This window comes from Macadamia integrifolia, chromosome 8, assembly GCF_013358625.1.
Source record: "Macadamia integrifolia cultivar HAES 741 chromosome 8, SCU_Mint_v3, whole genome shotgun sequence".
Classification (NCBI taxonomy): domain Eukaryota; kingdom Viridiplantae; phylum Streptophyta; class Magnoliopsida; order Proteales; family Proteaceae; genus Macadamia; species Macadamia integrifolia.
This window is the reverse complement of record NC_056564.1, coordinates 6,692,956-6,709,658: the sequence shown is the minus strand read 5'-3', so window position 1 is coordinate 6,709,658 and position 16,703 is coordinate 6,692,956. Positions and strand designations below refer to the sequence as shown.

Genomic DNA, 16,703 nt, shown 5'->3' with positions numbered 1-16,703 from the left:
TTCAAAATGATGAATGCAATTCGAAACTCTGAGCTTCGCATAATCAGGTTGAAGTCGCCACTTATAAATAGTGAGAAGTTTTAACAATCGATTAGGGTTGGAGTAGGTCAAGTGAAGTATCGAGCTTTTTCACAATTTTTGTCCCTCCCACTTATTTTTATCTCCCCCCAATTTGTTTATAGAAAAAAAAAATAAATAAAAAGTCTGACTTGTTTTATCCATTATTGTTTCTAGACACGAAAATAGGCATAAATCTATATTCCTATTTCGAAAAAAACAAGTGAAATGAAAGAAAAATCAAATGTTTTTTTACGTGTTTTTTCCATTTTTTAGTACATAAAATAAAAAACACGTTTCTAAAAACAAAATCAAACGGACCCTTAGTAAAGAGATTGCAGAAGCAGAATAAGTTTATGTGTTATTCACAATAATAGTTTTATTATTGATTGTGCAAATTTTGGTTATACAGAAAACCACACGAGACTGACGTAAGAGGATTGATTGAAGAAATCAGACTGTTGGAACATTTGGACTGATTGGCCATGAGAGTTTTTACCGATTTGTAGGATATAAAAATCCCTTTTGAGAAAATACCCATCCCGCCTCTCATGGTCTCTCCTTCCTCTCTATCTCTTTCTCTCTCTACGCACGATCTCTTATTTCCTTGGATCATGATATTTTTTTTATCAGATATGGGTACCACTAAACGGATATAGATGTGGATTGAATTTGGATTTTTAATCATTCATTTACTCTTTGACTTGTTTAATCCGGATCTTCCTCCCCCTAACGAATATAATTTACTTTTAATCCATATTTTTAAGTTGTTTTAACTATTTTCCTCATTATTTTTAACATGTCTAAATTTAAAAATCTTTAAAACCATCAATTGATTATTTAATTAGATTAGACAATTATTTTTTGAATAATTCAGATTTTGATCTAGATACCTTTTAACCCAATATAAATACCTCTAAATAGATACAAATATGAATACGAATACAGATCTTGATTTGAATAGATTATTACATCCCTCTCCATTTGGTGGACATGTAGGTACCAAAGAAGAAGAACGCCAGCATGCCAATCCCTTGACCCTTCTTTATGACCCATTTTTTTATTTGCCCTAGAAACGGTTACCAGTTGGTTCAAATCGGGATCTGACCCGTTACGTCTAAATTCATAAATTGGACCCGGTACAAAACACGTATATTTCATAGACGGTCGTTTCTGTATGCGAAAGCGGGAATAAAAATCCGAAAGTGGAATCATCCTGCGACTCTCAGAACGTTCTCCGGCGAAAACTCTCTCGTACGCAGAAGGCGAAATCTGCTAGACCTACAAGGGATCATGTCGAGAGAGAGGATCAAAAAAGGAGTATTGCCTCCGGCACAGGAGGTTCGAATCAGTTAAACTTGCAAGTTCTTACTTCCTTTTAGTTGTTTGATTAGATTGTTTCGATGATTACAATAGGTTTGAGTGCCATTGTGAATTAGTATCAATTGATCTGTTTGTCGATGTTCTTCATTATTGATTCACGAATTTTAGGTTAATAAAATACGAACATCAGGTGAAGATATTGAAGCATGAATGTCAAAGAGATCAATTAATGAATGTATGGATCGCCAGAATTTTATATTTAACTTTGCAAAATTAAAGCATGAAGGAGAACGAATTAGGTTAAATCGGGGTCATTTTAGCTTATTTTCTTTACTGAATACAACTTTACGCCATTAGGAACCAAATTTCCAAATAATATGTTTTAAATATAACTACAAAAGAAAATTCCTCTCTCGCAACAGGACGAGTTGAATAAATCTTATTATCTTCCATTAGGTATCATCTTCTTTTTCCCGTTTTCCTTATATGTCCAAGTGCTATGCAAAATCTGGTCCTGTTAGTCTTGTTGCTGGAATGTAGATAGACATCTTTCTTATGTCTGAGCGTCTAGAGATTTGAATTTTTATTCTTCATGGTATATTTTCCGTAGGTCTTGGTAGGCATCATTGAGTTAATGAGGGAATTTGACAGGACAGTTTGTTACATGGCAGTTTTAGATTCTTACTGGATTGCACTATTTTTGTTGGTAACAAATACAGACCATAGAGAAGTTGGAGAAAGTTGTAAATGATGGTAACTACTATGGAGCTCAACAGATGTACAAGACCTTTACAACAAGGTAAAAGCATCATCATTTTTCGAGTTTTATTATGGTAGGTAGTCTATTTTGTCAGTTGGAATTTTGTGTCATGGGCGTGCCAGAATAAAACTCTTTTCGAATGGGTGAGTGTGCACCCCATCTTTATGTTTGGTTTGCTGCTTGTTATTAGTGTAATTTTTCATTGTTTTGGCCAATGAATATTTCCTGTATTTTAAAAAAATTTGGAGCACCAATGTGTATCTTTCCTTTACTTAATCACAATGCAAAATTTGGGGTTTGTGATCTTAAAGTAAATGTTATCCATATGAGATTTTCATTTATATGTGGTCCATACATAATACTGTTTATTGTCAGACTACTGCTTTTCGTGTACCCGCTTGCAAGTAATGTGGTCGACGTATGAAGTAACTAATGTTGTACAACGACATTTTCATGCCTTCTTTACTTCAATTATGTCATGCATGCTGATGAAACCTATATCCTGTTTGATGACAGATACATATCTGCTGAGAGATATGACGAAGCTTTGGATATCCTTCAATCAGGTGCCTGTACCCAACTGAAAAATGGGCAGGTTACTCTTTCTTACATCTCATCTTGAAGTAAAGTTGGCTTATATTCTGTTGGTCCAGCTGTAACCATGCCGCGTAACAATATATCTGTTAATATTATGTGTAATCACATTGAAGCTGGCTCAGGAAACAACTTTGGGATCCATTTAATAATAAAGAACTTGGTGACTTGAGAACTGTATCTTAAAGACTTGGCGCTAAGAAGCGGCAACCTTATATGGTCCATATTGAATTTGGGACTAGTGCTCCTAGCTTTAAATTAATAGTTGTCTTATTTATGTTATCCATTTCAATTTCCTATCGCGTTGATGAACCAATGTATTTAACTTTGGTCAAAAGTGCAGTCTAAATTTTTCTTGAAAGATAAATTTTAGTGGATTAATTGTCTTACTCCATATGGTATTAATGTCCATCTTGTTAGATACTTGGATGTTATATTACATTGATATTCTGATGCATGAAGTATTTTTCAGATTACTTGTGGATCTGAGCTTTCTGTAATGTTTGTGGAGACACTTGTCAAAGGCAAATATCCTTATAATGAAGATAATCTTGGTCAGTTTCTTTTATTGCGTTTACTTTTCTTGCGGTAAAATCAGCACCCTTATTCATTTGCTACATTGTTCTAACATTTACTAGCTTAGTTGTATTGAAGTTTGCCATCATATTCGATATTTAGCAGGTCCTTTCTGAAGATTGTTGCAACTTTCTATCTCTATCTATATCGTAGGTGTTAGGACTATGAGTTTCTACAGAAGTGTATATTTTGTTATATCTTGGAGATGTATTGACGCAGGAAGTAAGATAATCCATTCCCAAATAAAAAGGGAATTTTCCAAAGGTGCCATGGGGAATAGTGGAACAAAATTTGTTTGGATACTATGATCCCACTCTTGATGGCAAGTGAATGCTCCTCTATCTTTTCAAAGTATGTGTTCACAATGGATAGATCATAAGTCACAGAACAATCTAAAATGAAGTCCCTTTCTCATTCCTCTCCAAAACCCTATCTTCCTTTTACACATTCATTGCCTCTATCATCTCTCTCAACATATCCATGTAGATCAAACCCTTTAATAATCTTTTCTCCTTGACTAAAAGTCTAAAACCTTGCACTAATCTATCCATGTGCTCCCAAAATTGTATCTTATTGCTTCCATCCAATCCTACTTGCGGTGCGTTAGCACTAATTATATTGACAACCTCTTTCTCCAACACAAGGTTATAATCCTATCATCAATTCGTTTAACATCCACCATGCCATTCTTTAAATCTTTATATACTACCATTCCCACTCCGCTTCTATTACTTTTATTCCTTATATACCAAAGCTTAAAGTCATCCAGATCCTTAGCTTTTCTACACTTCCATCTAGTCTCTTGAATACAAGCTATGTTAATATATGTTTTCTAAGCATGTGGCTCAGCCACTTATTTGTGATGATGACATGAGCATCCATACCAAACGAGCGCTTTTATTGGTTGAGTTTTATCTTATAATATAAGCATCGTGTTAGATCTGACAAAGTGTTAGTGGACTCCAAGTTTGGAATATGTGACTTGTTTTGTAAATAACATTTTTATATCCATACCTGATCAATATGTTACGTGTCTTGTTTTTCATGATTATAACTGAACCATCTATGTTAGACCGTGTCAGGAGTATATACAAGATGTTTCCACAGATTTCAGTGCCACAACATTTACAACACATGGAGGATGATGATGAGATGCAACAACTCTCCCATGCCTTGGGGGCTGCTAAAACACGTGTAGAGTGTTGTTCATCATTCTTGAAGGCAGCAATTAGGTGAGATATATTGTACTACTCGTTTTCCTGGTTCAAATAGAACGGCTGTTCAAGGTTATATCATGTAGCACTGTTTTATGTGATGGCTTATAGCACAGGTGTTTTGTGAATGTTGCAAGGATTTCTTTCTTTCTTCTTATTCTTCTTTTCCCCCTAAGGTCCAAGTTTCCTAGTTTTTGCCATCTCCCCACCCCCCTGTAACCTTTTTCCAGATCTTTGTTTTTTGGTTAGGTTCTGATGTAAGCCTAACAAGGGGAAATATGGGAAAGCGTTCTGGAAATTTAGGTCTGATGGTTTGGATTAATACAGGATAATAACAAATATCAGATCTAGAATTTCAGACAAGATATTAACTATCAAAATTTTCAATAATTAACTCAATTCCATTAATCGACCGGGGGGGGGGGGGGTTTACATATTTATGGAAAACAAAGATGCTAGTAAGGGCTTTAATAATGCAGGACTCTTTTGACAAACTTGAATGCTTATAAAATTACTGATTCGCCCCAAATAAAAAGAAGAAGAAAATTATGGTTTCTCTCTTTCGTGCACGAACGTGGTTGATGGCAAAGGAACTAGTTGAGAAACAAAATGTTTCTTTATGTTTTTATGGGGCATTTCCTTCAATATAATAGTACCAAAATATCAACTACGTGTATTTTTATCGAAAAAATTCGTATTCTTGTCCATCTGCATTTTGTTATCAAAATGTCCTTTGGAAGCAGGGCTGTCACTGGATCATTCTGCCATGTTGGTTGTAGCACAATGTAGTGATTATGTGCAAGAACATGAAGAATTAATTATCGAGTGGAAGACACATGCATTGTTGTATGTGACCGCTAAGTTTAGTGTTCATGTAAAATACAGAAAGAAGTGGAACATAATGGTGCAGCATAGTGCACAGATAATGAAACCCTTTAATTAATATATTACAGAAGGGAATAAATTAATGCTATGTTCATTTCTGGATAGCACAGCAAACGAAAAGAGGAATCAGAAAGTATTCGAGAGGAAAATAAAAGAGAATAAAATTAAAATGAAAAATCTGACTTTTTCAAGAGCAGTTATTTTTTATAGAAACCATTAGAATGGAAACCTAAATGAAAAGAATTAAAAAATAAAGGAGTGAAAAACTAAATTTCAAGAGAGAGGTTTCTAGGACATGTAGCTGATGCCATTGAGGGGCAAATTCTTTATTAATTGTCTTTCCCGAAGAATGAGTTGAAATCCTAATTAATCCTTCCAATATGAGAGGATATGTCCAATGGATAAAAGGAGACGAGGATGTGTCAGGTTTTTTGGCCAAATAAACACAAGGAAATTTTCTGTTGCCTCTTCTCTTAACTAGCAGGGTCCAGTGGATGAAACACAGCCTAAAAGCAAACAAACCTGCTTGAGTTATAGTATTTGTTACTTAGTTTTCTTAGAGATGTTTTGGGTTGTAGGATTTAGTTAAATAGATTTCTCTGTATCCATGGTCTGGCTGTCAGTCGTTTTATACAGAAATTTTGGTGTATATTTTGGGTTTTTGGAAAAATGTAGGTCAAAATTAACATATGCAAGGGCACAAGGTTCTTTATGTGGGCCTGGTTATGCCTCGTGGTTTAGCAGTGGCCAATGGCCCTTCCTATGGAAGTGGATATGGTTTTGTTTATTGGTCTTAATGGGATGGGGAAAAAGAGGGAGGGGAGTGAAGGAGGATCAAGGGAGAGACAGAGTTGAGCGCTTGAAGATGAGGTAATAAGGCAATATGAAAATTCAGATTATGGGTCTGAAATGCAAGCAGACCCAATGATCAAATCTGTCAGATCTGAGATAAAGGAAGCAACTACGTTGTTAAAGGAAGAAATCAGATTGATGGAAAGGGAGCGGAAGCTGGAAAGGGATGAGATTGATCTGCTTGGGAGGAAGAAGAGAGAAGAGAAGAAGTCAGCTATGGGATATCAATCATGTATGCACTGCTCAACAGCACCAAAACTCTTTAAAAACAATTCATTCTTTACTCAAATCATCTCCAACTAATGGGGTGTATAAATATTCAAAGACGTAAAATTCCTAAACTGACTCATAAAAGGACTCCTAATCTCTCGCAACACACTCAATAAAGTAAATAAACTCGAAACAAAACATTATCTAGCTCTAAAGTATTCTAATTTAACTAAAGCGCTTGCTACTAATCCCATGTACTAACTTTATCTCCACTTTATGGGGCTTCTAAATTAGGTCAAAAAAAAGGCCCAACCTATAATATAATTATCCGAAGGTCAATTTCAGCATATTGGACTTCCACAAGCACTTTATGGGCCTCCCAAGCTTGCGCATAGGCCTCACACGGGATTAATGTCTAATGCAACTGCATCAGATAGTCAGAGCAGTAACATAATTGTGAAAAAAGAGAATGATAAATCAAAGAGAAGTGAGAGTGAGAACTTGGTCGATGATCTAAGCTGGGATTTGTGTTATTGTGAGGTTATTCAGAAAATTAATGTAACTTCTATTCTTAAATCTGGTTTTGTAATTTTTATCACTTCTGCTGCTGATGATTACTGTTTCATGTTGGTCCCACATTAACCTGTCTATGGTATTTGATCTTGACTAAATGGACAGTGGCTTTTTTTCTGGCACCATAAGTCTCTCAAAGTTTCTTGATGAGTTTAGACTTGATCATCTTGGTCTCTACCGTCCGACTGTTTTCATCATTATATCAGATGGTGACATATATGGAGGTTTGGCTGAAGAACATATTATATATAAATACACCAATATATATATATATATATCAGATGGTGACATGTATGGAGGTTTGGTGTTATTTTATTTTATTTTTCTTTTCTCTTGGGGGAGTAGGGAGAGGAAGGGTGGGTAGTTCCTTAAAATAGAGCAGTTTTTACAAGGGGAACTGTAATGGGTGGGGGTAATTGGGAGTGGGGGAGGAGAGGTGGAGACTTTGGGTGAGCAGTTGTCAAATTTTTGTGCGGAGTTCCCAAAAAATGAAATATGCAGGGGTGGGAGACATTGTAAGCCTGGCTTCACATGCACTGGAAAGGTAGGAACCATGGACATATCTTCGTGTAAAACAATCGATGGTGAGCCATGGTGGTTTGGCTGTTGTTTTCAAGACTTGGAGTATGTACCGTGAAGTGGCCTAGTGGTCCCAATTGATGATATGCTTTTTCAAATGGTGCAACCATTGAAAGTAGGAGGTTCTTTGATGTTTGTTTTGTGCATTGTTAATGTAATCAATATAGGAGGTAAAAAGCATTTGTAGAAAGATTTTTATCCTAAAAGTATCAATTGGTTTAATATTGACTACTGTTTCTTTAGCCAACCTGGAAAAAAAACTGATATTTTTTATTATGACACTGGTTGCAACCTTCTACCAGTTTTTCTTTTGTATCCCGAGGATACAATACAGTTGTTGATTCTAGTTGCTCTGCGTTTCATATTGCCCTGTAATTCAGCATTCATATGAAATCCTAACTAGTATCCCTTTGCTCAGGTGGTCCGCGGAGTCCGGAGCTCCCAGGAATGGATCTCCTGAAATACATGATATGTTAGCTGAGTACATATATTCTGAGTCTCCTGACTTGGTAGGTCTCCTAGGTGTCTATTCTTCAATTTGTCTTTGCTACTGCCTTGTTGTAAACTTTCCATTTTTTACTTTTACAGTTCCTTACAGTCTACAAGCTTAGCCCTGGTTCCCAGCTTCTTGAACTTCACTACTAAAACGTATATAAGATTGAGGGAAATCCTTGAAATATTAATGCTTGGTGTTTCTCTTATTTTTATTCTAAAAGAAATCACAGTGAGAGCTGAGGTGCAGGTGCTTCTTGTGGCTTTGAACTTATATTTTAATGCATTAGTCAACACAGATATGTTGATGCTTTGCAGGATATGGCTAAAGTTTCATTTCATTCTGTACGAGGAAACGACCCACAGAAGTTCGCTTCAATATTAGTTAATTTTACTGGGAAGGTAGCCTTCTTTGATGCTCTGACATTTTTTTCCAGAATGGATATGAAGCTTCACCATAGATGTTCATCCAATTTAGTTTAACATGATCCTGACCATTAATACCTAAATATTTCTCCCTGTATGAGGATTTCTCCATTTTAAGATCCATGAACAAAAGTTTTACTTGAGTTTTGCTGAATAAGAACCAGAATTCATTGTCTATAGATAACTTGGCTATTTTACTTTCTAATGCACAGTCATACATAATATTTTTGGTAAGATTCCAGTTTTTTCGAAGTTTACGTATTCTTTATAATATTATCCAATTTTTATTACATGTAACCTGCCTTGAATGTCAAATTATATGAACAAGCATATGAGCTTCTATTTTTCAGATATTTTAGTTTTCTGAGTTGTCATTGCCTTATGCTAAGCATTTGACATACGATTTTTTTGGTGGTGTTTGGGTTTATGATTTTAAATAAGTCGCATTGATCTCTCTTTAATTTTGTAGTGCTATCCAGGTGAAGATGATTTGGCTATTTCACGAGCAGTTCTAATGTATGTGCAACTGAACACATATGTCATATTTTCAACCTGGCCCCTACCTTCTTTTTTTGGGTTTCTCTTATAAACTGTTCTGTTAGGGGCTCATAGTAACCTAGAATGGAAAATAAAGAGGGAAATTGAAAATCGAAAACAAGATGGAAGAAGGGAAGTGATGATTCAATGCATTGATAGAGTGATGCACTGAAGGAATTGGCATGGCCACTGTGAATTGGGATCCCTTCCATGCATCACTTTGTAGTAATTGAATTAGACACCCTCAAATGCTAATTTTATATCCTTTTACAAAAAAAAATGAAAGACAAAATGATAGTTCTACACCTCTCTACACCTCAGATAGTGATAGAATGATCATTCTATCTCATACATGTTTCTCACTTATGAATTTCTCTTGGCTGACAGGTATTTATCGCTTGGCAATCTGAGAGATGCCAACTATCTCATGGATGAGATACATACTCAGCTGGAATCCAAAAATCTTGAATTCCCACACTCAGATTTGACTCAGTTCATCATATTTCTCTTGCAAACGTAGGTCTTATGTCCTGCATTTCCTTTCTATGGTGTCCCGTATTTTCTTTTCTATAGTGCAATTAATCTTGTATATTTGATTTCTGATGAAAAGATGGTTGCATGTTACTATAAATAGAATCAGATGTCATATTCTCCTTGCGCCTACTCCTGGTAAAACCATATCAACAATGTTAATTAAGAAGCATTCTGAGAAGGGGTAATAGATCTTAAATCACCATCCTTCCAACCCTAGTGGTGCTGATAACATGGCGTGAAAGTAAAAAATTTCATGGTAGCTACTCAGATTAGATAAATGGTTTTCAGACATGCAAAAATAGGTCAGTAGTGAACTTGAGTAGTTGACAGAAGGGTTGATGATGACTTAAGGTGGGGTGGACTAATTGGGTCAGATTTAGGTTGTGGCAGGATTGGGAGTTTTTGAACAAAATCTCCTTTACATGATGGTGGAAACCAGCCCTTTGGTGGTCATGAGCTGTGGGGTTTGGTTGGGGTTTCAAGGAATAAGGAATTGGGATTGAAATAGATGGAGGACAACTGATGGGTATTAGGCACATCCCTTTAGGTCTGAGGACTTAATTCTAAGGCCTCAATTCTCATTTTGGCATGATGAGATGGGGTCCACATTGAAGTTTCCTGCACTGTCAAAATTTGTGTGTTTTCTTAGGAACAGATTTATTTTGATGAAAAAAAAAAGATAACTTCAAAATAAAATTAAAAGAGAGAATAAGGAGTTATACACATCTGAGTCTACACTCCACAGTACTGCTATTGTCTTTCAGCCTTGCATGTTGTGCTAAAAGCTAACCAAACATACTACAGAGTTATTAGTTATTACAGCACTTAAAAGAGAAATTGCTTAACTTAGTACATCCCAAGTAAATATCATAAACAGGCTGAATGATTCCCAAGGCCACACCACTTCTTTCTCCTTTGCAATATATTGCCACAACCTATCCAAGTCTGTCCATGCCTCAACTGAATTTTAGCTCCTTTGCTGACAATTAATCCGTGGAAAGGCTCTCTGGCTTGAGCTTCATTTCACTTCCTGCCATATACCATAATCAAATGCATGACATTAATTTTGTTCTGTTTAATAACCAGGGTGGCCCTCCAAGCCTGTTTACCTGCGGCCTCAAAGCTTCCAGCAAAAGCTACCAGTAGAGTAGGCGGAGATGACATGTCAATGGTGCCCAACATTGCTTTAGAGAATTGAGTAAAAGAAACACTACTATCAACATGATAAGGAAGGGGATACAATTAGTTACGAATGGCACTAGGATTTGGTTTCATGTTGCAAAACCACCTGATTTCGATGAAACCAAATGAAGTATGCAGAGATAGCAATCACGCCAAAGAGCCATTGTAAGTCCAACTTAGTGAAATGAGAAATACTAAAAAAAGGAAAGACACTTTTCAATTGAATTACAGGATAGGGAATTCAGTCCGAAGCCCCAGATCCCCAGCAGCAGAAATCCTTTTTGTAAACTCACAAGAGAAAAACAAATGCCACAGGGTTTCACTTCCTTGTTTGCAGAAACACTAACACCATCTGCAACCCCCTAAGCACTTAACCTTGACTTACAAAGAAAACCGTTCAATAAAACTCTCCACATGACCAATTTAAACTTTGGATGAGCTTTTAATTTCCCAAAAATTTCCACCACTGTCTCCATGTAACCAGCTGAGAATCCATAGCAATTAAACCAGAATTTTTCATAATGGTAGAAACAACCATTTTTGTAGTGAACCTGCCGGATTTAGAAACTACACAACACCACATATCCTGAGCCTGGGAGGTAGGGGTGGCCCAGGTGGGGGTGTGGAATAGCAACCTCAAGGACCCTAGCTGCCAAAGTTGGGGGTAATAAAGATTCAACAGGAGAAGAATTCTGAGCACCATTAATAATAGTCCTTGACTTTATCAAAATAGGGATTCCTAGGATAACTAGATGGTAAGAGAAACCTTGGCAGGATCAACCCAAAATCTCACAAAAGCCCCATCTCCAATGTGAATATGGACCATTTGTCTAAGCAGAGCCAAGAGACACTAGCAATGTTATTCCATACCCAAGACCCTTTTTAGAATGGACAGAGGCATCAAGCAAAAGAAATATTGCAGAAATATTTACTTTTTAACCTCGCAGCCCATAGATCCCCATTGTTTGTTAACAGCCTCCAAGCTAATTTGATTTATAGAGCCCTATTATGAATATATGCATCTCTTAAGTCCTAGGCCACCCAAATATTTAGTCGTACAAATTTTGCTCCATTCAACAAGAGAGGTTCCTCTGTTACATCTACATGTATTCCACAGAAAATGAGCGATTATAATATCTAGACTATGACACTCTCTTTTAGGGAAAGCAAAGCAAGTCATCCAGTAAGTTGGAATGGCTGACAGAACAGATTGGATTATAACTGCTCTCTACTGGCATGAGTGAGGAGGCTAGCCTTCCAAGAAGTCATCTTCACAACAGACTTCAGACATTAGTGTTGGACCCTGGGATAAAAAAGATTTGTACGGTCCACAGCATCCTCTTTCATTTGCTTAACCCCTCATACCTTGCTTAAACTCATCCTGTCCTTGAAGGGCACATTGTGACTGAAGTAAATTGCACTTCCATTAAAATTTATATTCTGGTCTGACGAGTCTGAAAACATCTCCAAAATACGTTGATAGACAAAACATCCTCCTTAAATGCTCTGCAAAAAATGAATGTATCATCGGCAAAGAGGAGGTGAGAGATTTCTGATGATCTTGGGCAATCTTGATCCCTTGAAACAACCTAAGCTCCCCTGAGACACATAATAGTCTAGATAAGAACCCCATTAAAGTGATGAAGATAAAGGGGCTCAGAGGAAAATCCTGCCTAATCCCTCTAGATGATTTGCAAATTCTCCAGCAATATCAGGGATATGACACAATTTATTACCATTATAATGATGTAATCTAAGATAAACTCAATTCTGTGCTTCGTTAAATTATTCCTGGTCACAGCGTGGTAAAAACGAGTGTTACGGTCACCATCACAAATGTAAGAATGTCTGGATTTCTGTAATAGAAAGATTCCTTCACACCTAAAAACCATTTGATCAATTTTTCACATTCGGTCACAACAACATAATCAAAACTAGAAGCAGGTTTATTATCATAAAGTAAATGGTTCTAAAAATGCTGAGGCTTCAAATTATTCATGTGATGGAAAACATCTATATTCCATTTATGTAACACCCTACTTAAAGCTGTCAACTTTGACATAATCTTACAAGCACCTATAGAAATCCATTACTCACACAAAAAAGACTCAAAATCCGGATGATGCATCCAAGCAACTTGAAAATGAATCAGTTTTTCATGAGATTAATTTTGCATGCGTATGCAACAGTATAGGATTATGATCTGAGCTAGCTGATGCTAATTTATCAAGGAAAGCAAAAGGCCACACCTGAAGCCAAGATTGTGAAACAAAACAATGATCTAGACATTCCCTAATCAATCGGGGGGGCTTATGTTTATTTGATCAAGTAAATGGAGAACCACTAATTTTAATTTCTTGGAAGACAAATTTTGTTTCTTGGGAAAAGATTTGATAGTAAAGATTCCCCTCTTTTCAACTGTTGATCATGATTTCATACCATCAATTGAATTCTTTTGATACTTCGACGTCATCTAGCCAAGCCAATTAATTTTTTCATCTAACTTGCAAGAGTCCTATTTGTATTAGTCTTTATGTCGTCATATACAGCTGTATACCCCTATAGAAAATTGCTGTTGGGAATAAGTTTATTTGGTGAAGTGCTAGTGTGTGGTTGAGTGAAGTCTCTCTGTCTCCCTCTTCTTCTCCTTCTCCTCCTCACATTCTCATCTCTCTTGTATTGTGTTCTCTCCCTCTTCTCCCCTTCTCATCTTTATAATCCCTACTTTCTCTTCCGCCATCAATTTCAAACTTCTTCCTTATTTCCTCTCTAACTTCAATCTTAGGCTGCTGTGCTGCTGCTTTTCGAAGTTTCTCACATCATTATAGCAGCTTGATTCTTTTCTGCTATTATCATTCTTCTTTTATTTTCTCTCTTCTAAGGGTGGACCTTGGTGCAATGGTAAGGTTACTCCATTGTGACCAAGTAGTCACAGGTTCGAGCCAGGAAACAGCCTCTCCGCAAAGCGAGGGTAAGGCTGCGTATATTATGACCCTCCCTAGACTCCGCAATAATGGGAACCTCGTGCACTAAGTACACTTTTTTATTTCTGTTCTAGTTTGTTTGCTTGGATCCTGCACCTATCACTTTCTTCTCTTATTCTTCTCTAGTCTTCTTTCTTCTTCATTCCTTGCTCCTTCTGTTCTTATAACTGTTCATTAAGTTGACCTTATTATTCCATTCTGTCCCTTTAATAATCCCTTTGATGCCCTTTGCTTCACCTGAATTTCACCATAAACCCATTCCCTAATCAATTCTTGATTTGTCTGGTGTATTGATAAATTATGTCCTACTATTTCTTCGTTATATTATTTAAGTTCAATCTCAGCGGCTTCTTTGATCCAAATATCAATTCTAGGAATAGGATTTTAGATGTTGCATCACCCTCTCTCTCTCAGATGCCTGCTTTAAGTCAAGAACCCAAAAAAGAATACTTCTTTCAACTGTTCATCTTCCATTTCCTGTAAAAAAAATCCTTGTTATTGCGGTGTTTAATCTCTCTTCTGTTTGTCTTTGCTACTCTTAATGATAGTCATTGTGCTTTTCAATTGCTTATATTCAACATCTAAGAATTAAGACACTTTGGCCGGGTGCATGGGTTGCACAGCCACCTATTGACACGCCTTATGACCTTACAAAAGCAGAGAATCTATCACTGAATCTCTTTCGATGCACTCTTGCCTTTATCATTATTGATCTGTTAGATGCATACCATCAAACAGTCAAATCACTCCCTGGATTGGCTTTGAACTAAAGTGTCAACTTGATTGATCTCATTATGGATGCCTCTAATGAAATGAGTGGATGGTTAATGATCATTGCTCTATCTTGTCAACAATGCTATGGTTTCTGGAAACATGAAATTTCTCCTGTTGATCACATTAGAGACTTTGTCCTACTTCTCTAATATTGTACTTTTGAAACTTCTGGAAGGCGAGCAACTTTCTGATTTCACAACGCATAGTGATCACCACTAGACATTATGATTTGATCTTATGTCTTCTACTGCAGTTTGGAAAGAGATGCTTTTCCACTTTATAGGATGTTAAGACAAAAGTTTAAGTCAAGCTTGGAGAGAGAACCCGCATTTGATGAGGTATGCTTTCTTCTCTCTTACCGCTCCTTGTACATGAAAGACATCATAAAGTTAGAGCTTGTCTTACTGCTCTTTTAAGCCTGCAATCTCTCTGGAATTTGTTCAATCACTTTATTCAGGCAGTCAAAATCCCACAAACCACCCCCCCCCCAAAAAAAAAATAAATAATAAATAATAAAAAAAAAAATAATAATAATAAGAGAATCTTGTGGAACAGTATTTACCTCTCAATTGAATATGTTGAACTTCATAGATTTCATTATCTTTTTCCCCTATACAATTCTGTTTGTTTCTGGGTAAGAGCCATGCAAAAGGAAAATTTGGCATTAAAATCTGTACAAAAAGTTAGGAGTGTTCCTCTTCCAAAGTTTTTACATGGAAACAAATGGATCCGTGAATGATATACTTACAGCCTGTCCTTCAGATGTCAGTTATTCGGTTTATTCTGACTGTTATGAGTGTTTAGAATCTGACACTTGATGTTTTAGTTGCTAGATGTCATAGCAGAGAAATTTTACGGAGTGCAACGCAGGAACCCCTTGCAAGGAATGTTCGGGGATATTTTTAAGGTAAGCATTGTTTCATCATAAGATTCTCTCTCTCTCTCTCTCTCTCTCTCTCTCGGTATGTGTGTGTATGTGTTTGTATCCACTGAAAGATGCTTATGGGAAATATCCAGCAGCTTTTGAGATGTGATATGGAATTCTTGCTGGTTCCAAGGCTAGATCCAATGATTGAACGTGTGTGAACATGGTTTTCATTAGCTATGGAACTGGAAAGAAGGCTGTCATTTTGTACACCTCAAAACATCATGTGTTGCAAGATTTAGGATGTGGGAACCCATGAATCCCTTCAGTAACCCCTGTTTAGAGCTAGGTGGGCAAGCTCGGTATTGGCAAATCCATTTGGTTTTGGACAAATTACTGGTCAGGTCAGCCATTTGACTCATCATAGAGTCATGGACAAGGCTGTGTCAATTGTTAACTTGGCACATTTAATTGGTTAATCAAATGATTTACTTGGTTTTTGTTTTATACACACACACACACACACACACACACACACAAAAGAGTACACAACAGGTTGAGTTGCACTATTGCAACCTGTTGGTTATGGGTTCAAGACTGCCATGTGGCAAAGGTGCAATAAAGCTCACCTTTGAAATGCACTAAACCTTGTGACAGTTTTTCCGTATATAGTTATTTCTTGTTAAAATGAAGTCATCTGGATCACAAACCCACTTGGATTGATGGGATCCTGAGGGACTTTCAAGTTTGGGAATTGTTAAAAAGACAATCTTATTTTGAACTTAAATGTGTAAAATCGAGGAATGTGGGCCAAGTGAACCACCATCTGTTGTCCTGGTTTATGCATTTGTGTATGCCGTTGAGTCCAGATCCAGACCAGAGGCATCACCTTTACCAATTGGTGATGTCCATGTTGCGCCTTGTCATTGAGGGGTCTCTCAGAGATGTCAGACCAGAGTTCCAGATCCCTCAATGACAAGGAGCAACGTTAACTACTGCATGATCTGTCTTAGCTTTGCGGGCAGAGCGTGTTCTTTGTTTCTAATTTATTAAATAGAGAAGGAAAATCTGTGCTCTTAATATTTTTACGGCTTGGGAAATTCTTATTTATAATCCCTCCCCCACCCCCAGAAAAAAGATTCTTTTGACCCAATCTTTTTTTTCTCCTTATCATTCAGGAAAGACAAGAAAATTTCAGGGTAGCAAACATTATCTAGAATTTCTCTTAGATTCGAACCCATAGCCGATGATAGAACTAGAATAGAGACCATACGCGTGTACATGCA

The 16,703-nt window shown here is 36.7% G+C and overlaps 1 protein-coding gene across 2 annotated transcripts in view; it reads left to right on the top strand.

The window, feature by feature from the left end:
• The first annotated feature begins 1,211 nt into the window (after positions 1-1,211).
• Positions 1,212-16,703, top strand: part of LOC122087368 (protein GET4) — a 16,264-nt gene continuing 772 nt past the window's right edge. Inside the window, exons 1-11 of one of the 2 annotated variants that reach the window (XR_006142738.1) lie at positions 1,212-1,398; positions 2,100-2,179; positions 2,657-2,735; positions 3,207-3,288; positions 4,383-4,542; positions 8,042-8,132; positions 8,434-8,517; positions 9,011-9,057; positions 9,466-9,594; positions 14,806-14,890; positions 15,386-15,459. Coding sequence is in view for 1 of the 2 variants with exons in the window: in XM_042656467.1 (XP_042512401.1) it covers positions 1,351-1,398; positions 2,100-2,179; positions 2,657-2,735; positions 3,207-3,288; positions 4,383-4,542; positions 8,042-8,132; positions 8,434-8,517; positions 9,011-9,057; positions 9,466-9,594; positions 14,806-14,890; positions 15,379-15,459 (966 nt within the window). In the remaining variant the exon portion in view is untranslated. Of the gene's footprint in view, positions 1,399-2,099; positions 2,180-2,656; positions 2,736-3,206; positions 3,289-4,382; positions 4,543-8,041; positions 8,133-8,433; positions 8,518-9,010; positions 9,058-9,465; positions 9,595-14,805; positions 14,891-15,378; positions 15,460-16,703 lie in introns of both variants that reach the window. The other variant, XM_042656467.1, reaches the window with a different exon arrangement.